The following is a 22078-nucleotide window of genomic DNA, read 5'->3' on the forward strand; positions in this document are numbered from 1 at the left end:
AGCTTTTTTTTCTCTCTAAGGCAAATGCCTCATAGCTAAGAGAGAACAGTCACTGATATTCTAATTTTCAGTATGTTTTACAAAACATACTGATTCTGAATACACTTTTATGTTAATAACTTAAGTAGTGAGCTATTATATTTTTAAACTGGTTTTAATATGCCTGAGGAATGGAAAGTAAGACTTGTTGTAGACAGCAGATACCACAAAAATAATTGAAAAAAAATTCAAATGGCAAACAGCCAAAACCTTCCATTATAGGATAACAAATGACTCACAGCTCAACATTCCAGCAGAAGTTAGTCAGCCCTAGTGCATAGAGTCCTCATCCATTAGTAGTTCACACAGCATCTACAGTGCCTGTCCCATTGGGAGCTCGGCACAGGTCCTGAATGAGCACACTGCCTTCCCACACAGTTGCCAAGCAAACCACCTAATGGCCAGCAAAACAGCACACAAAGGGGAGTTGTGGTTTCAAGTTCTGGCTGGTAAAAGCCCCAAAGAGCAGGCAATTATTTACCTCATTACTTTAACTATTCCCCTGTGGAAATCAATCCGTTTTCTCCTATGAATAGCTGCTCAGGAGCAGCCAGCAAAGGAGTCAGTTTTTCTGTGGAACTTTCAATTGGACCACACTAGGTAGAGCTATTATTTCCACTGAAGCAGGGGAAGTGCATATATGTGAGAAGTGATGTAGGACTGCTCTATGGCAGGCACAGGATACTTTCCTCTTACGGCAGTCACTGGAGGCACTACAAGGACCTTTCTTTGGAGAGGAAGTGGAGTGACTCAGCCTTGTGTGCTGGGAACTGATTCTACAATCATCTTCGGCCAGAGCCTTCGTGTTGGTAAGGTACCGATACATGGCAGATACTTTTTTCCCAGACCACACCAATGTCCTCATGGCACTGAAAACAGGGATCTGAAATCTGGCCAGCATGTCATTCTATTCTTGGTCCAGTCCCAGGTAAGTTTCTCCTTTGTATTTAACAGTTCTCTTACAGGAAACAATGACCAACAACTCTCATTCTAGATTCCTTAGCTGTCTAGTAAGATAGCTTGCTAAGGCTCTCGAAATGTTTTAAAGCAATTAAGTTCTGAGCACCCTTACATGTGCAGCCTCTGGTAAATGTGGAAGTATCACAGAACTCCTTTCCTGAGTTATTCAAACCACCCAGCAGTCTCTGTGAGTTTATAGTCTTAAACTGTCACCTTATAAACTTATCTTTTTAAACTAGAAGTGGAGCTGTGTCTGAATTAAATCTTTTCCAGGTATAAAACAATGGTTTGATTTTTCACTAATCTGACTTTTCATCTAGGAACAGTTAGAAAACAACACTTGGAGGCTGGACAATGAGTAAAAAAGCCCCATGTTGTGGCTCAGTGTCACCATGGGTGAGCACTTTTGAGCACAAGTTCAGGTTTCCTGAAGCAGCTGACCATCATGCTTAGCTAGGGTTTCTATTGCTGTGATAGAACATGACCAAAAGTAACTTGGGGAGCATAGAGTTTATTTGGCTTCTATATCCCAGGGCATAGTCCATTGAAGGGAGACAAAGCAGGAACCTGAAGGCAGGACCTGAAGCAGAAGACACAGAGGAATGCTGCTTTTATAAGTTTGTTCCCCATGGCTTCCTCAGCCTGCCTTTTACATACACATACACATATACATATACGTGTGTATGTATGTATGTATGTATGTATGTATGTATGTATGTATGTATATCAACCAGGACCACCTGCCCAGGGGTAGGACTGCCTCCAATAAGCTAGGCTTCCCTCCATCAATCATTAATAAGAAAATGTTCCATAGACCTGCTCACAAGCCATTCTGGTACAGGCATTTTCTCAACTGAGGTTCCCTTTTTCCAGATGACTTGACTTGTGAAAACTGACAACAAACTAACAATGACATGCTAAGTGACCAAGGGATTTGATGTAAAAGAATCCAGGTATGTTCATCCTTTTTTGTCTATTTCACCGTTTTCTTTTTCTTTTCTTTCTTTCTTCTTTTTCTTTTTTTTGAGACAGGGTTTCTCTGTATAGCCCTGGCTGTCCTGGAACTCACTTTGTAGACCAGGCTGGCCTTGAACTCAGAAATCTGCCTGCCTCTGCCTCCCAAGTGCTGGGACTAAAGGCGTGCGCCACCACTGCTCAGCCTATTTTACTGTTTTCTTGCAAGGAAGAATGACTGAGAACTCATACTTTGAAGCTCCTTAATCATCTACTAAGATAGTTTACAAGAATGTATGACTAAAATCTTGGGTTAATCTACATAAATGACATAAGCTGCTAGAAATAAGAAATTATGCTCCAGAAATAATCTAGACAGATTAAATGGCAGGATTTTAAGATGTGGCCAAAATGTATAATTTATACCATTTTGTTTTCAGAGACCTCATATGCAATAGGTGCTATACGTATAGCACCTCTGAGGCTTCAGCACTGATTGAGGAAGCTCCTGCACCTGCCTCTCTGGATTCATAATTCCCAAGGATTTTGGAGACAGAGCCTGTTAATGAATGAAGCCCTGACCTAATAGGATCAGTATCTTTATAAGAAAAGACATATGGGGCGGGCATGGGGTGCTGGAGAGACAGATCAGCAGTTAAGATGCATGCCGCTGCTCTTGCAGAGGATCCGAGTTTTTGGCTCCCTGCACTGATGATGTTAAGAAGCTTACAAGTGCCTGTTACTCCACCACCAGGGGAACTGACACCCTGGCCTCTATGTGCACAACATTCAGGAGTACATGTTCACAGAGACAAATAAATACACATATCCATAATTAAAAATAAGCTACATCTTTAAAAAACAAAGTAAGACATATTAAACCAGTTGTGGTGGTGCATACCTATAATCTTTGTACCCAGGAGGCCAAGGCAGGAGGGTTAAGTGTCTGAGGTCAGAAGGAGAGACATCGAAGAACCTGTTCCCAGTTGCCCCATGGGTACACAGGAAAGGCTGTGTGAGAAGGTGGCTGTCTAAAAACAGGAAGACTTCATAATTTCTTATGAACCAGCTGGAACTAACTCTATCTTGCCCTCTGGCCTCTAGAACTATGGAAAACAGAATTTCTGTTGTTTAAGCTATACAGCCTATGGTATTTTGTGGGTATTTTATGGTATTACACAAGTAGGTTCATACAATACACCAAGCATAATATACGCTACTGAGTTTGGAAGAGAGAGATGGACCTTATTTAGCTGTAGTCCCTGTCCCTGGCAAATGTGGCACATACTGAGCAGGTACTGGAGCTCAAACCTAAGACTGACAAGCTTGACAATGACAAGTTGTTTATGTTTTACCCAAGCTTCTCCCTGCAACCCACATTTATAAAATAGTTGTACAGTTGTTGGAAGAGTCAACTAATATAATTCAGAAAAATACTTTTTTTTACAGTTCAATACACTTGGTTGTTATTTTTTTAAACAAAGCAGTGCTTTTCAATAAAAAAGCATAAGAATAAACTACTATACTTTTTCCTATCTGAGGCAAATTAAACAGGTGAAGAAGGAAAGAGATGACTTCCAAGCTAGAAATGTCTTTGTAAAGATGGTGCCCTGCTATGCACCCTGCTGTGCCTCTGTACCTGTGTTCTCCTGCCTCACTCCACTCAGTGCCAGCCCTAGGTGCCCCTTGCACTCAGCTTAGAACCCATCCTTAAATAACAGGGCAGAAGAGCTAGACACTCAGAAGTAAAATTATTCACCATAGCCTATTTATGGATGCAAGAAAAGGGAAATAACTGTATAACAAGAGGGGAGTAGTTAAATAAAGAGATATACAAAGCAGCGACTTGCATAATTGTTAAAACTTATGCTTATAAAGACTACTTCAGGACATGGGAAACATTCGCATGATTCATTGTTAGATACAGAAGATACAAAATTACACATAATAGGAAATAATTTCAATAATCTTTTCACCCACTGAACCATCCTATACCTTACCTATCAATTTATAGTATGCCATCAAATAGGTAATTTTTGAGTAGTGACTTATAGCTAAATTAATTTTATCTTTGTTCTCTTCACATTGTCATATATGATTTTCATGATTGGTTTTTATTTTGATGTTTTTACTTTAAATTATAATTTTAAATTTTAAATTCAGAAGTGAAAGTGAAATTTCTCCCCAAAGCCCCTAGAGCTTAGCACCACTCAGAGTCTGGTTTGCTTTCCAGCCTTCTCTCATGTTGTATCACTTTCTCAATGGGGAGTTACAATCACGGTGCAATCACACATGGAATGCCTCCGCCACACTTGTATTTTCTTCCCCTCCCCCAATAATTTATTCTTTATTCACTTTACATCCTGATCACAGTCCACCCCTGGCCTCCTCTCCTTCCAGTCCAGCACTCACAAATTACTCCCCCCATTACCTCCTCCATTTCTCCTCAGAGAAGGAGTCCCCTCCGGTACCAACCCATCCTGGGACATCTAGTCCCAGCAGGACTAATCAAATCCTCCCTTGCTAAGGCCCCTCTAGGCAGTCCAGGTAGGGGAAGGGGATTCAATGGCAGGGAACAGACTCTGGGTCAGCCCCTGCTCCACTTGTTAGGGAACCCACCCAAAGACCAAGTTGCACATTTGCTACAAATGTGTAGGGGGCTACACTTGCATTTTCAATCAGCCAGTACAGGTGTGAACTTGGAAATCTTTTTATTATAGTCTTTAGTAGTATTACAAATGGACTGACATGTGTACATGGGAGATCTACACCACACACTTTGTGCAATTGTCCTCCTACCATGGGCTCTATGTTCTGAGGGTCTCAATTAATGCTCAGAAAAATGCTTTCCCCTCCTGCCCCATAAATCCCAAGTCAAAGATTCAAGTTAGACTCCTTCAGTGATTTTACTAACAATTAAGGGAATGAGAAGTGATCTGATTTTAAATGTACAATACTAATTTTTGATCACAAGTAGAAATGGAATTATCAATACATACCGCTATGATAATCTTTCAGAAAATAACTGGGCTATAGTGAATGTATATGAAGCCATGTGAACAAAGGAACTGAAAGATTCTTTGGTGTATGCATTTATTTATGGGCCTCAAAGAAAGGTACTAGGAAGGATATAACAAAATGATCCACATCAGTCCTGGAGATGTTTATGGCCTGCTCTGAGTTTCAGGGCAGTAATGCCAGTGCTGGGGCAGTTCCAGTTTGACTCTCACTCCTACAAATGTGAATATACCATCTAGCAACGTCTGTATCTTCTGCAAACCATTTCCTGTCTGTTTCCTAGTAACTACAACAATCATAAACTTTAAAAATAGCTTGCCCTATATATTATAGCAGACAGTGTTCAATCTGTGTTTTGGGCCTGGTGCCTTTACAGGCAAGACTTCAACACATTGCATTTTAATTTCTTCAAGAGAATTAGATCGTAAAAATGAATTATGCTGCCCTATTTTATGTCTAAATGCTGAGCATGAATTACACTAATGTGTAATGCTAGGCAAACACAGGCACAGAAAACAGACTGTCCACAGGAAGTAGCCTCATCTTTAGGGCTGGACAGTAACTATTCTTGTGAAGCAAGTTGGCTTACCACCTGTTGTGACAGTCTGGTATGGAGCTGCCACCACCACTGTGCTCCACAAAGCCCATGCAACTCATGAATCTGCCTGACATCCAGAGGTCTTGACTGAATGGCATTTGCCATCCCGTTTCTAGGCTTGGAGTTCTATACTCTCAACCCCACGGTTACCATCCCCTCCTTTCCTATTTTATGTCCATTCCCATATTTCAGGCCCTGCATTATCTCCCTCCTGGACCCATGCTTACTGAGCTCCCACTGTCCTTGCTCCTTCTCCTGTCTGCTGGAGAACCACTCAGGCAGTCTCCAAGACCAGCATGCATGCAGTATCTCCTTACTCAGGTCTTCAGCTGGTGTCCGAATATTCTATCAGCCATCCCAATAATTCACCAGTTCCACACCTGGAACTGCCATAGAACTGCCCATAGAACTGACCTGCTTGCTTGCCCTTCAAAGCAAACATATATGTTTTTACTTGTACAGTTATCCTTCCTATGCCCTTCCCCTCAGAGGAGCAACTGCTTTGACTTAGATGGGCCTGATTAGCTACAGCACCCTCCCTTCCCTGATGAAGCCCCGCCCTAATTTCCAGCCACATGGATTCTACTCTACTTTGCAACTCTAGTTCTGAGAGTTACCCCAAATTTTCCTGATCAAGTACAAAATCAATTCCCCTAATTCTTTCTATGTTCATTTGACTTACATTTCGCTATGTGACATTTCATCAGTTTATTTAGTAGTTGGCCCGCTGTGTTTGTTTCATACAATTTGTGTAGGGTATTAAGCAAGCTCATGTCTGATTCATGTTTTTGTTACCTAAAGAGGGTAAAATATGGGAAAACAGTATTTGTTGACTATTTAAAATCTACCCTAAACCACAGAGATTATCTTATTTAATTGTCACAATGGCTTCCTAAAACACATATATAGAACATAAATTTTTATACAGAGCAAAATGAAATTCACCTTGCCCAAATTCACACAGCTTAGTGAAGCAGTCTGAACACACTCTACATTCTTTTAGGACACTGCTTGCTATTAATATGATCATCTCTATAGCACTTGGTACTGAGTATATACCACTTACAAGTCAAAAAGAATCCACTGCATGAAAGAAGTGGTCATCTTTTATTTCCTGGCAGTTCACTTTATGCAATACACCAAATACAAACTAAACCCGTTAAGCATGCCCAGGCTGGATCAAAAAGGAGGCTTACTCAGTCAAAAAGAGATCCTATACTTTGTATTTATGGTTTGCTGTGCAGAAAGAACACAACAATAACAAAGTGTAACTCAGCACAACATGTAACATCTTGTTTTTAAAGCCATAACTTGTGAAGCATCAACCAACCTACCTCCTGACGCAGTCATGCACCAAACAGTTATGGAGAATCCTTAAAACTTGGGAAAGAAGAGGAACTGCTTAGGGAAGGAAGAAACAGAGGGCTTATGTGGCCTGCAGTTGTTACTTAAACGATGAAACCTGATCTCTGAACGTTTTGATACAATTCTTCACCAAAACAACATTCAACAAAGCCATACTATGACATTATGTATGAAACTGAGGCCTCCAGGCACTCTCCACTGCATCGCAAGCACACCATGCAAACAGCACCGTACCTTTGGAGTGTCGACACACTCTTCCTCCATAAAGGCAGCTTCTGCTTGACAGCTGGATGTTGGAAATGAAAAGGCCTCCACATTGGATGCCTGCGGGAGGAGGGTAGATCGCATCAGTCTCACGTTCGGTGGATGCAAGGTCACTGGGAGCCCCACAGTTTGTGCCTGAAAATATGGCAAGAACAGACAGTGTGGGAACAAATACACTCACTGCTCTTGGAACAAAAGAGTTATTTGCTGGAACTCCAGAAAAGATTTGATTGCATGTGTATGTGTGTGCGTGCACACCTATGTGGTAAACACTGACTTTAAAGTCTCACTAGTCAGATATTCTCAAATAAATTATACAGAGTTTGGTTCCTGTCTCATAATGATAGTCTTTCACACAGGTAACAAGATGGCCTTTGTAAAGAATCAAAGAATGGTCTTTGTCTCAATTTGATAAACTATTTTTTTCTTTTTTAAAAAACTATTCTACCTGGAAAGATTAAAGAAAAAAAAAAAAAAAGGCTCATAGGAACTCAACAAGGAGGAACAGATATACACAATCCCCAGAGCTAGTACAATACAAGTATAGGAAGTAAATCTTTTTTTTTTTTTTTTTTTTNTTTTTTTTCGAGACAGGGTTTCTCTGTATAGCTCTGGCTGTCCTGGAACTCACTTGGTAGACCAGGCTAGCCTCGAACTCAGAAATCCGCCTGCCTCTGCCTCCCGAGTGCTGGGATTAAAGGCCTGCGCCACCAGGCCCGGCAAATCTCTTTTCCTACTTCTCCTCCCCATGAGAAGAGGAAGAAGACAAAAGTAGCTACTCAAGGTGATAAGAAGGTCCCTTTCTTTTGAGAAGATGCAGTCTGAATACAGCCTGCTAAAGCAACAGGAGAAATGCTAATTAAGCAGAGTTCCATTTCTGAGACCAGCCTACTCCACAGAGCTTGGGTCTATTTCTGTCTTTGTTTCTTATAAACTTTGGGCCTACTGCTTGTATCTCTTAAGTGATGGAGTATCAGACATGTGCCACCACACTTTGGCTTCCTGTGGGTGGTTCATTCTATTCTTCTATCTCCTTTGTTAGTGTTTTAAGTGAACAAGGACAGGCAACTCTCCTAGCCACAGGCTTAGAAACTGGCAGAATAACTTCTTAGATGTGCTTTGAACATAATAGACACTGTGAAACATCTGGGGGACAATCGTCATTTCAGACTCCCATAGGAAGAAGCATAGTCTCCATTTTCCCTGCTTCAGGTATGACAGAAGATACAGGATGCTGACTGTTAAATTCAGACAAAAGTAGGGACAAAACCACATGAAATTGTAATTTTTTTTCCAGGCATGGGCTTGATTTGTGGATCTATCACTTACTATTTCCATGATGACTTTAATCAGGTAATTTAACTTTCTCTGAATCTTTTCTTAACTCATAAAAATGGGTCTAATACCCACTCCATAGTGAAGTTAAGGCTGAGAGGTAACATGTGAAAACCTCAGTTTAGCATCATAAACTCTCTTCCTCCCAGTCTTAAAATGACCCCAAGGACAAAACAACTGGACAGGAAGACAAATGCAGTTTTGGAGTCAGCCAGTCTCTCATGGCTTCCAGTTGGAATTTTAAGTTGATTTTTGCTGTTGTTTTTGTTTTTGAGACAGGATTTCTCCACGCAGCTGTGGAACTTACTGTGTAGTCCAGGCTAGCCTGGAACTTATAGAGAGCCAATAGCTTCTACCTCCCAATTGTTGGGGTTAAAGACATACACCATCATGTTTAGCTAAATTGATAGTTCTTTTTTTCTTTTCTTTTCTTTTTCTTTTCTTTTCTTTTCTTTTTTTTTTTTTTTTGGCTTTTTCGAGACAGGGTTTCTCTGTGTAGCCAGGCTGGCCTTGAACTCAGAAATTCGCCTGCCTCTGCCTCCCGAGTGCTGGGATTAAAGGCGTGCGCCATCACGCCCGGCTAAATTGCTAATTCTTAAGGAGGAGGCATGTTCTTACTATACATTTCAAAATTTTGAGTATACTTAAAATATGTAGGATATATTGTGATACTAATAAAACAGCAGTCAGCCATCCGTGGCTAGTGGGTGGGAAACATCACCAACAGTGCTGTGCACTCTGAGCATGACGGAAGATTGGCTTCTTGATCATCGGCTTTCTTTGGGGTTATGTTGTATATCTTGGGCATCTCTCTGGTTACCACACAACAATTTCATTTCCTAATAAATGTACATTTAGTACAGTCCTACCCTATCACCAGCTTTCAATTAAAGTGTAAAACAAAACAGTTGATTTCTAGTTCCCTAATTTGTTAACCTGTTTCTTCCATCTGAGAGCAGGGAACGCCTTACTTGAAGATACTGCACTGAAAATAAGATGCCATATCTGATCACAAGGCTGTTCTATCTCCATCCTGTTTCCCTAATTCTTTATGGTGGACTGAGCTGTATCAGATTAAGCACATCACATTTTCCTTGACAACTTTTCCTTCCTTCCTTTCCTTTCTTTCTTTTCTTGAAGGTAAGTTCTTATTTTGGAGTTCTGCTGGTACTGATTCCTGTTTCAGGCTCCACAGTGCTAGGATTCTAGACACACTGTCACACCTGGTCTCTTCCACAAATTTTACATTTGACTTGGACTGCAGAAAGTGACCATGAACTTAGATTGAGGAATAATATTTTGGTGTGACACTTCCTAGGAAACAGAATGATATGTTTTACAAGTCTGTGTGAGCTGACTGTCTTTCAGAAGCTGGGGTATGTGGCATGGTTGAGTATTTAACAAGGACCTACAAAGCCCTGGATTCAATCCTCAGCACTGGGTGAAAACTGTCCTTTTTAATCAGGGAGGATATCAAGCACAAAGGTATTCTCAAATTATAAAGGTGGTGAGAGGATGCTACTATGTTGTCCCTTCTGGACACTGAGTTACAGGCCCTTGTTACATGGCAGGCTGGTATTCACAAGAGATGTAAGACATGCAGGGTTTCCCCACAATCCATGTGCTGAGAGGGCACAGCAGGAGGTAGCCCTCCATTAGCTTAGAAGAGAACTTCTGGAAGAAATTCACTGCAGGCACCAGATCATGTGCCTTGAGCCTTCAGAACCATGAGAAAGTAGATGCTCATCTGGCATTTTGCTATGGCAACCCAAACAACTTAAAAGTAAGCTTTGTTCTATGATTGTGGAGCAACCTCTAATCAGCAATTAAAGAAAAGAGACAACCATTTCATTTTTACCTGCTTAAAGCTGATACAAACTTGAAGTAGGAGGGTTTTTAAAAACTAGTATTTAGGGTCAATGAGAAAAAGGTAAGAGCTTTCTTTTCCTAAATCATTGTCTGATATTTCTGGCACGATACACTGTGAATGAGAGTACTGGCCACCTACCTACAGTGAGCAGCTCACTGTTGTCTACAAAGTAAGGGTCCTCCATCACTAAAGTAAGAACTCCCTATGAGCACGGGGTGGCTCCTGGGTATTTCAGGGGCCTTAGTGGCTGTAACACTGCCTTGCAGATGGGAGCTGTGCTTTGTTGAATGCAACTATCCCCACAGGTTGACTAGTTTTATTTTGGTAACAGTCCTTTTTGGGGGGGAGGGGCAAAGATTAATTAATTAATTCACTGTAGCTGTCTTCAGACACACTATTTATTTATTTATACATACATACATACATACATACATACATACATACATACATACATTGTAGCTGTCTTCAGACACACCAGAAGAGAGCATTGGGATGGTGGTAAGCTACCATGTGGTTGCTGGGAATTGAACTCAGGACCTCTGGAAGAGCAGTCAGTGCTCTTAACCGCTGAGCCATCTCTCCAGTCTTTGGTAGCAATCTTATTAAGGAGGCACCATTTTCCTTTTATATTTAGGAACACAGGATCTCAGAAATTCTTATCTGAGTAAAATCATTCATCATTCATCTCTACATGGAACTTAAGGTCTTCGTGATTCTATAGTGTATGTGGTCTCTGTATTAGATCATGCTGTTTTCTCAGTTTTGTTTATTGCAATGTCAGGGAACAAGTGATCTACACTCTCTTTAAACAAACAAAAAAATCAGAGAATTAAAACAAAGATGCTCTATTAAAACTTTTACATCCAAATAAACAGAGAAATTAGTTTTTTAATAAGGCACATTAAAACAGAGAGGTCAGGGAACAATTCTTCAGCTTTGGGACCTCCTTGTTAGAGGGCCCAGAAGGCACTTCCAACAAGTTAGTAGGTAAGCTGGGTAGCCTTCTATTAGAATTGGATACATTTGAAATTACAGAATGCAGTTTGATGTTGACCTGGCCAGTGTGTACAATGAAAAGATTGTGTGGTATGCTTAGTAGTAAGGAAGTCAGCAAGCAAAAGAAGCCATGTATACCATATACCTGTACCTCAAGTCAAATCAAATACAAGCTGAGCTATCTGAGGGATGTGCGTACCGTGAAGATCAGAAAGGATATCTTGTCTAGTAACACATGCACGTGCTGGGGAACAACTGCTGATAAAAGCCCTCACCACTCTCACTTGTGAATGTGTAAGAATAAAGAAGCTTATCTGAGAAAGCCTGTAACTACACTGGGCATCCTGCTTCCTATCCCTCTGTCTGGACACACTTGTACATAGGAAGTACATCACTCCAGATCACTACTATCAACACAGCTCAGGAGTTCTTTTGTCCCTTTTCACCCTTGCTTAAAAGCAGTGCTATTCAATTTTGAAGTTTCTTGAGTGCTTAGAAATACTCTGATCCAAATATCTGGAGCTACACTGATGTAGTATTCCCTCACATTTGCATTACCACATTATTTTTAAGATATATATATATATATATATATATATATATATATATATATATATATATATATCACCTGTTAGAAATCAAGAATGTCCATCCCCCTCCCTTCTCGTGTTCTGTAGAAACCAATGCAAAAGCTCCTCATGTCCCTGCCCATCAGAATCCCACTGAACTATGAGTGCTGCTCATAGAAGCAGAGGCATCCTAACTAGGAGAAGCACTCCTTTTCCAGCCTCTACACAGACTGAGACCTCTCAGATCACATCCTCTCCTGGCACTGAGCCCTGACCCCACTCTGCCCTCACTCAGGCCTTTGAGGACAGTGAGAAGGTGGTCATCTCTAACTCTGCTGTGGAACAGACACTCAACATTTGCTTTGTACTATTCTTGGGCTTCACAGATACCAACTCACCTTGTCACTGCACTTAGTGGCACTACCACTTTAAAAAGCGAGGCACAGAATCTGGGGTTTGCTCTGGTGTTCCTGCTTTTAACCACTAAGTGCAGTTGCACCTCCAAATCAGAGCTAAGCTCACAAGATCTGCCTTTCTTGGCCTTCATCCCTGTTTTTCCCAGCACCACATTAAATCTTCCACATTCTGCATCTCACTTAGTATAAGAATCTTGTAAGCATTTCTCAAAAATTTCTGTTCTTCCAAGACAGAGATTGGTGGCACATGCCTTTAATCCCAGTACTTGGAAAGGACAGACAAGAAAATGTCTGAGAGTTCAAGGCCAGCTTAGTCTATATAGCAAGTTCTAAGCCAGCCAGTGAGATCCTGTCTCAAAACAAACAATGAATAACCTCCTGCCCCTGGTCTTTCCTAACCAAACCATCCTTTCCATCTCCCAGACTAACTGCCTCATGGCCTTCAGAAGCTCATTATCACTTCTTCACTTAGAAGTCATCCTTGGCATTTAGAGCTTTTCACAATGTGGCTTCCACTTACCACTCCAATTTCTATTTCTGTAGACTTCAATTCAGATGGGCTGAATTATTAGGAACAAGACCTACAGTGGTCCATGTGAGCAGTTGTGTCCATCACTGGGTGTCTCCTCTCTAATCACAATGTCTTTAGTACTTCATGTCCCTGTCAAGGTCTCGCATCTTCATGAAGGCCTGTTTCACATATCATCTCTTCCATGAGGCTACCTATTTCCTGAGTCTCTCTCTCCCTTGCCCTCATCCTGCTTTGAAGGATGATTCTGGTTGTGTCTTTGCTTCTATGATATAGCTCTGAGAGAAACGGTGGTGTCTCATGCATTCAAACTCTTAGAGTGCCTAATAACAGCAGCTTGTACACAGTCAATATGTAAAAAATTGTGTAAATGAACTGAAAGTTCAAGCTACTTCCATTAATTCTCAAAATTAGCAAACGATTAAAAGATAAAATACCTCTTAAAAAGAAAAGAACTAAAAAAAAAAGTTAATCCTTAAAAGGAGGAAGATGCTAAAAGTTTTGAGAATCTAGTGAATGAAAGTAGATGAGACTTTCTAGAAAAAAAACACAGAGGATGAGATCCTAATCTTTTGTACCAAATGATTAAAAAATGTGTCCAACATAAAAAGGCATATACAAAAGGAGACTAGTGGCTACATGGCTGTTGTTACCTTGGCAACTGTTTGTTCAGCAATGGTGCTAGGCCGACGCTGGCGGCCATCAAGTCTCTGCTCCACAGGAAAACTGCTCCTATGTGATTTTAGACGTTCCACCAACAAGAAATAAATGGCAGCAAAGTGATTATAGCTCTTGTTTTGCAAAGACTGAAAGAGAAAACAGGTGCTGAAGGTAGAGAACTGTGAAAACCAACAAAGGGGTCTATACCGTTTTAAAGAGGGGGGTACAATCATGTATCCTGAAAATGAAATCACAAAACCTTTTCTTTCTGTCTCATGTCTTCTGAGAAGGGAAGCACAGGCTCTGCCATGATGCTCAGTCCAAGGGCACTGGACCAAGTGTGCCCTCTAAGATCCACTCACATAAATTTCCACAATAATTCTGGCTTAAGATTTTAGAGGTGTTATTTTTATTCCCATAATTTTAGGCACCTAGGTACTTAAAAAATACAGTAGTGAAGTATACCTCCGAGCAAAAACCTTTCTAGAATTCAGAAACAGGAAGACATATACTTCAGGTCTCTAGATTCATCAAAGGTGATATCTTTAAATGAGTGTTTGGTTCTATTTCTTTATCAGGGATCCATTAATTTTTCTGCATTAAGAGAAATGTCCCAGCACTTGGGAGGCAGAGGCAGATGGATTTCTGAGTTAGAGGCCAGCCTGGTCTACAGAGTGAGTTCCAGGGCAGCCAGGACTAAACAGAGAAACCCTGTCTCAGAAAAGAAAGAGAGAGAGAGAGAGAGAGAGAGAGAGAGAGAGAGAGAGAGAGAGAGAGAGAAATATGAATGAATATGAGAATGAATGTCATCACTGCTTCGCACAGTGGCTGCCTGTGCTGTGATATGGCCCTATCTCACAGTGGTAACTAGGTGTAAAGTTGATCAACTCCCTGTGCCCAAACTTCTAACTTTATAGCTTGACTAAAGTTCAAATCATTGAAAGTTCTGGTGAATAAACAAAAGCCTTTGTGGTCTTTCTGGTGATTATTTTGGGCTGGAGAATGACATCTGGATGCTAGATGGAGAGTCAGTGTGTCTGCATTCTTAGGTAATCTTTTCCTCTTGTTTTTGCAGCTCCACCCTTTGGAAACCTTGAATATAAACTTGCTTCCCAGAATTTTTACATTATTAGTCTGCCAGCTTTCCCAGGATGCCAATGCCACAGAGAAACAACTTCTCATTTGGATTCTAATTCTACCTGACAACCTACTGGGCGCTGTATGGGACAACATGGATCCACAAAACCCTCAGTGAAAACAAAAAACCCACAGGCCAGAGGAACCCCACAGAAGCCACCATCAGTATCTACTCCATGGATAAGCATGGGAAAACATCACTGCGTGCACAATGCACAAAGCAAGAGAGCAAGTTTGGTTTTGCTCATGGATACAATAGGTGACAAGAAACAGTCTCCTTAAGGCACTGTTCATCTTTGGTGGGGCTGTTGTGCAGGTACTACATCTGCTCTCTAAGCATGCTAACTACTAGGCAGAAAAAAAGCCAAAAGGAAATTTCCAGGTTTATAGAGTTCTTAGTTCTATAACCATTAATATTTATAAATCATAATCTACTTGCCTGTTTAACCTGGTTCTCCTCAACCCTACTGGCTGTCTTCAATCTCATTCCTTCCTTTTGGCTCTTGGCTCATCCCTTAGTCTTGCTCCATATATGTAGTCTATATAAACTATTTTAATACCAATATGAAATCCTTGTTTTACTTTGGAAGAAACTTTCTACTCTGTATTTTTATGAGCTAGGGTCTCATCATGTAACCCTGACTATCCTTGAACCCACAGAGATCTGTCTGCCTCTCAGTACTGGGATTAAAAGTGTGTCCCACTATGCCCAGCTTCTAAGCATCAATCTTGGCCTTTTCCTAATCCTCCAAAATTCTTTTCTTGGATGTTTTGGTAGACAGGGCAAAGGAAGGGTTTAGAGATTGAATGTCTAACTATAAACAGAGCCTGACATAGTCCTCAGGGAACCCTGAGCAGTGCAGCCAGCCACTGGGGACCAGTGTGCTAAAAGACTAGGAACAGGTGTGATCATGGAGCTGTAATCCACAAATGCAGAAGAACATTTAAACCTCTGCAGACATCTCCATCACTTTACCTCAATAGTCTTCTGCTGATCAATCCCAAGGCTGTGCATCAGTCGAAGAACCTGCTCATTAAATTCTCCAATGGAAGGCTCGTTTTCCTGTTCTTGAGGATAGAGAATAGGCCTCTGTACAGGGACCTCTATGAGCATCCACTTGTGCTCCTTGATTTGAGCTATGCTTAGCCGTTTGGAAGGATCTAGGACCAACATCCTTCTAATGAGGTGTTCACAATCTATAGAAAATGCAAAAGTCACATATATCAACTTCAAGCATACTTGCATGGCCCATGTGACTTGTACAACAGTCTTCGTATCCTTCACTAGAAAGCAGAAAGACAAATGAGCGAATGAATATATAAATGATAGACTAGTCAAGTTCAGATGCTGAAGAAATATTTAAGAAACACAGGTGAGGGGGACTGGCGAGATGGCTCAGTGGGTAACAGCACTGACTGCTCTTCTGAAGGTCCTGAGTTCAAATCCCAGCAACCACATGGTGGCTCACAACCATCCTTAATGAGATCTGAAGCCCACTTCTGGTGCGTTTGAAGTAAGCTACAGTGTACTTATGTATAATAATAAATAAATCTTTAAAAGAAAAAGAAACACAGGTGAGAACAAGCTGTCTGTATGCTAAAGGAATCTTTCTAGTGCATTTCTCAAACTATCTAGTCATAAACTTAGATTTCCACTAAGGAAAATAAATTAAGCTTCGCTCTCAGAATAAGCATAATGAACTGATCCTTGGTCATATTGAGGCATGCTCAGTAAAGCCAGGTGGTGAGCAGTGAGCTCTTTCCAGTGAGCTGCTGCTTTCTCATCAGTGTTGTCAAGGACCATGTGCACTGATGGACTTCTGATTACACTAAGTACACTGTAGCTGCAGCTGAGTGAAATCAAGCTCTTAACTACCCTTCTCCAATCCAGCCTCCTGCCACTCACGTCTCTCAGGCACTGTGCTAAGTGCTTTATGCAGAGTAATTTAACCATCCTTATGACATCTCTAGAGTAGGAACTACTGTTAACTCCACTGTACAGATGAGTCAAAACTGCATGGCCAATGAATGGTGAACTCAGGACTCCATTCAGGTAGTCGTCTGTTTCCAAAGCCTATGTGTCTTTGCTTTCCCAAGAAAACTAAAGATACAATTAAAAAGTAAATCAAACTGTTGTTTATATGACAGCCTAAAACGAGACAGGTAGGGACTGTAGCACTTCAATTTATTTCACCAGAGTTCCATCAGTTGACTTGAATTTAAAAACTTAATTTTGAAACTCTATTTCATACATAGAGTAAAACCATTGTAAGCCTGTATCTATGGAGTCTAATATAAACCGGGACATTTATAAACTCAAGCTGAATGGGAAGGCTCTCTGCTCTTAATCTGGGGCTTCTGTTCTCAGGTACAGGGGGAAGGCTGGAGCTTGGCTTGTCTACACGGAGGGTGCTGCAGAGCTGCATGGCTTTTAAAACGACTCAGTCATTTTATCTGGTACCAAACTCTCAGTAAGGAAACTGGCTAGGACTTCATGCAGTATAAATTCTGTAATGCACGACTAATACGATGAACGGCTTGTTACCTTCTGACATGAAATATGGAATCCGGAATCTTCCTTCCAAAACCCTCTGCCTCAAAATAGGGAGAGTTGGTCCATCAAAAGGTAGAGCTCCACAGACAAGGACATAAAGAACAACTCCCATGCTCTAGGAAAGAAAGCAGTGCAGTCATTTTCAGGGAGCACTTCAAACACTCAGACTCCCTAAACATCTTATGGCTCTAAAATCACATGGATTGATGGATTCCTGTCCAAATTTGTCATTTTCTCAGAATCTGAAAACCTTATTTTCTGTGGTGAGATTAAGCAAAATAAATACTAAGTGGCCTCAATTTGGTCATTTACCATGTTACTTCAAATCATTGCTGATATTAGGATGACAACACCTGTCTCAGGAAATTCTTTCCTAGGGATCCATTTCCAGATGCTCTGACTAATTGGATGGGGAGATTACTACCAGGAGCTTCTGAGATAGGCCAGAGTACCGACTATCATGATAGATACATTTAATATATCAAAGCAAAGCAATACCCATATATCCAGCTGTGGTCCTTCATATTGCTGCCCTTCAAAGACTTCTGGGGCTGCATAAGGGGGGCTGCCACACCATGTTGCCAGCAGTTCACCAGTTTTAAAGAAATTTCCAAAGCCGAAATCTATTGGGATGGAGATAAATGTTACTTTTATCTCTGCTCTCAAACTGCCCTGTCCTTCTCAGTAACCATTTCTATAATGTGGGACCACTATGACAATGACAATGCTTTTTTTTTTTTTTGATGAAATATCTATTTGTGTGAATAGCCACTGTGAGTTTGATTATTGTAGACCGTAAGTTGTTTGATGATTACTAACCACTTTTAATTCTATAAAGTCTATAGGGGACAAATGAGCAAAACCCAACTAAGTAGCAACATATAGCAGCTTTTGAGGCAACTGAGAGCCTGGTAAGTAACAGCTCTTTAAATGCTGATCTATACATCCCACTCAGATGCCCATCTGAGTTCCTTACAACATGATAGCATATGGTCTGCTACAACACCCGGCACCACTCTCATCTATATGCTCATTTACAGAGTGCAGTGGCATGACAATTCAAAGCAACTGCAATCCTTTCTCCTTATAATCTCAGTCACACTGAATCTACAGTTTTGGTACCTAGAATACACTCTGCAAACACTGGACACAATGCCTTCAATATATATATATGCACACAAGCTTTCAGTGTCCTTTGTCATTGATGTGTTTGCCCTTTTGATAATACTCAAGAAACAAATTCTTACTGTTATCCAAGTTTGGTTCTCGATAGTGCATGGGAAGCACTGCATGCATGGGGAGCTTAAGCAGACTCAGGGTGGAGTGGACCTGGTCCATTGTGAGACACACTGGCTTTGGGGCCAGGGTCAGCACCTGGGAACCTTAGTTTCCCTGCTTGTAAAGCTGCAATAATAAACATGCCCAGTAGCAGCTTTTATGAGGCACCAATGTGCTAATGTAAACTACACCTTTGTTTGCGCCTTGAGACAACACACATTAGTCCCTTGGGGGAAGATATTCTCTCAGCCTGCTGACATAAGAACAGGTAAGAACAGGTAGGCATTAAGCACAATAACGACTGTAACCAGGTCACAGCTGCTTCATGGAGGAGTATAATAACTACAAATTCAGGAGAAGCAGAACTGACTTACAGTTTTATCTCTTCTAACGCTAGTGTCACAGAAAAGTATTTTACTTCTCTGAAGCTTAGGTTTCCAAATCTACACCAGTGAGAATAATCCACCTGCCCAGATAAGATGCAGTGAGGATTAATGAGATTAAAGACATAAAAAGAACCCAGATGTGAAATGTCAGCACTGGTTCTGTGAAGCCACTACCACCATTATTAACTTCCTGAGGAAAAGGTTACAAGGAACTAACTAATGAGGGAGGAGAAAGCCATCCAGAGCGTAAGGTTCAGTAGAGGAAAGACAAAGCACCTAGAAAAATGCCTCCCATTCATGCCTGCTGGGTCACATGTGGACATATGAAGAAATGATGTCAATCACATCCATCTTTACAATGTAATGCCACCTTGCCTACATTTCCAAAATGACCAGAAACCTTTGTCTTCTTTATTTGGCCTCAATTACTAGCTACTTCTGCCACCTTGTAACTCATATACAGAGATGTAAGTTTCTAATCTAGAAAAACTATAGAATGAGTTAAGAATAAGATACTTAAATCCACTTTAAAGAATAATAGGTTAATTTCCTGTACAAAGACACACCCAAACTCTGGGACAGATGTGTGAGGAGCCTGGGATAGACACAGTGACACGTGCATTTTATACCACACTGGCAAGGTGAGCGTTTCAATATATGTAAATGAAAGATACTCTCCAGGTAGCAAGATAAAAATTTCAATGTCTTAAAGAGCCAAATAGAATGCTTGACTCAGAACTCCCCCACACTGGTGAAATGAACTCAAAGGAGGGAAGACACAAGCCTATTGAGAAGACAGCCTTAGTATACTTCTTAGCAAGAGAGCAAGAATCACTGTTTAGGTCATCCAGTCCAATGTAATTTTAACAGATTTAGGCAGAGAAAGCACCCTGTTTAGTCACAAGAAAGTGGTACTAAATGGACACATGCTTTCTAGGTATCTGATTCTGTGGAACAATCAAACTGAACAGCAGCCAGGCTCACTATGCTATCATAGAACCACACCTGTCCATATTCAAGAACCTTTGCCAGAGCACTTCCAAAGTTATTTTTGTGATAACATGATGGGTGTGTTAAGATGTAAGTAGAAAAATATAGAATATTACTGAAACACAGTATGTACTCAGTAAATGGCAGTGAGGGTCTCATTCATGCAAGGAAAGCCACAGGTACAGCCCATGTCTATGTCTTAAAGGGGCATTATTACATGTTACTTTATTACATGTATTACATATAATATTACAATATAATGTAATATTACATTATTATATGAAGACTCTTTGAGAAGTCTTCCTAGTAAAGCAATGTGGAAGACTTATTTCAGGAGAGAGTTAAGCACTTGTGAAAGATGATACAGCTGCTATTGCACTGCAGACATGGAACAGAAACAAGGTTTACCTACAACTTTGCATCCTTCTCTGACACAGTGATTTATAGCTTAGCTCTTTGTGACCAATTTAATAATGCCAGGTAAAAGAATTGGCAATGAAACGGGCATTTTAAAAGATCATTTATATTTCTTCATAGAAATATGGATAATTTTCTTCACTTACAGCCTATAGCTTTCTGTAAACAGCATATAGTAAATGAAGTAAGGGGTAAGCAAGTAGATGAAATAGGAAAAATTCAAAATTTCTGGTTATCACTTACTAAGACAGAATGAACTACACAACTGTCCTTCAGTATCTGTGGAGAATTGGTTACAGGACACACAGTGGGTACTAAAATCTGGTTGTTCAGACCCCTTTTATAAAATGGGACAATACTTGCCTATAACCTCCATACTTCTTCCTACACATTTTAAATCATCTCCGGGTTATGTATGATACCTAATACAGTACAGAGACAATTTAACTAGTTGCTATATTTAATTGCTTAGGGTAAATGGCAAGGAAAAAAAAAACCCTCTACTCAAGTTTAGTAGAGGTTCAAGTTTCCTAGGCCTATCTACATAAGTTTAACATAACTTACAACTGGAGGTAAGCTACCCAGGAGCAATAATGTGACATTTTACTCAGAGAGTATTTTCCATCTGTGGTTGGTTAAATCCCAGGATGTGGAACCCACAGATACAAAGAGCCTACTATATTCTTATTTTATCATACAAAGCACTCACTACACACACAAGTGCCATACATGTGTATTGTTATCCATAGAAGAAAATACAGAGCAAGAATCTCAACAATGCAGAAGTAGAATAGTGACAGATGCTCATCATCATCAGCTTCAGGCAACTATAAGGGAAATGATCACTTGGGCACTCCTTTTTTTTTTTTTTTTTTTAAACATCCTGCTCGCTGCCCTAATTCCTTCCATTCCCCCTCCACAGAGTCCCTCTCCCCATTTCCCACTCCCTTTCTCCTCTGAGAGGGTGGAGGCCTCCCTGACAGTCCCTAACATTGGCATATCAGCTCTCTGCTGGACAAGGCAGTTCCTCTTCTACTGAGACTAGGCAAGGCAGCTCAGTTAGGGGACACATTCCACAGACAGGCAACAGCTTTAGGGATATCCCCACTCTAGCTGTTGGGGTAGGAGGCACACTTTTTTCTATCTAGACTTTGATTTCAGGCCATGTCAGATCAGAGAATTAAATAGGTAAGATGTTTCCTTAATAGATGTTCTCATTTGTATTTTTAAAATTTCAAGGACTGGGCGTGATGGTGCATGCCTTTAATCCCAGCACTCGGGAGGCAGAGGCAGGCGGATTTCTGAGTTTGAGGCCAGCCTGGTCTACAAAGTGAGTTCCAGGACAGCCAGGGCTACACAGAGAAACCCTGTCTCAAAAAAAAATTTTTTTTCAGTTAGAAATATGTGTTTATCTCTGTGTGGAGGCATGTGTGTGCCATGGCATACATGTAGCCGTCAGTAGAGAACTTGTTGAAATCAGTTCTTTCCTTCCACTGTGTGGACTGCAGGGATTCAACTCCAGTCATAGGGCTTGTCTCATTACCCATGATGAGCCATCTTGCTGGCCCTTAGTCTTACTTTTTAAATGCCAAATATAAAATAATATGGATTTATGGACTACAATGTGATATTTTGATATGTTTGCATTGTGCAATGGCCACATCTCACTAAGTAAATCTATCACCTCATTAATTACAATTCCTCTGTGAGGAAGAGATATTTAAATGCTATATCATTTACTAC

The 22078-nt window shown here is 40.7% G+C and overlaps 1 protein-coding gene across 4 annotated transcripts in view; it reads right to left on the bottom strand.

The window, feature by feature from the left end:
- Positions 1–22078, bottom strand: part of Sik2 (salt inducible kinase 2) — a 114691-nt gene that overhangs the window by 8039 nt on the left and 84574 nt on the right. For 3 of the 4 annotated variants that reach the window (XM_021207720.2, XM_029543762.1, XM_029543760.1), the window contains exons 5-9: positions 17763–17887; positions 17256–17379; positions 15687–15907; positions 13567–13719; positions 7169–7333 (exon numbers count right to left, since the gene is read on the bottom strand). In XM_021207720.2, the coding sequence (XP_021063379.1) occupies positions 7169–7333; positions 13567–13719; positions 15687–15907; positions 17256–17379; positions 17763–17887 (788 nt within the window). The remainder of the gene's footprint in view (positions 1–7168; positions 7334–13566; positions 13720–15686; positions 15908–17255; positions 17380–17762; positions 17888–22078) is intronic. The other variant, XM_029543763.1, reaches the window with a different exon arrangement.

This window comes from Mus pahari, chromosome 10 (genome assembly GCF_900095145.1).
Source record: "Mus pahari chromosome 10, PAHARI_EIJ_v1.1, whole genome shotgun sequence".
NCBI classification, from domain to species: Eukaryota; Metazoa; Chordata; class Mammalia; order Rodentia; family Muridae; genus Mus; species Mus pahari.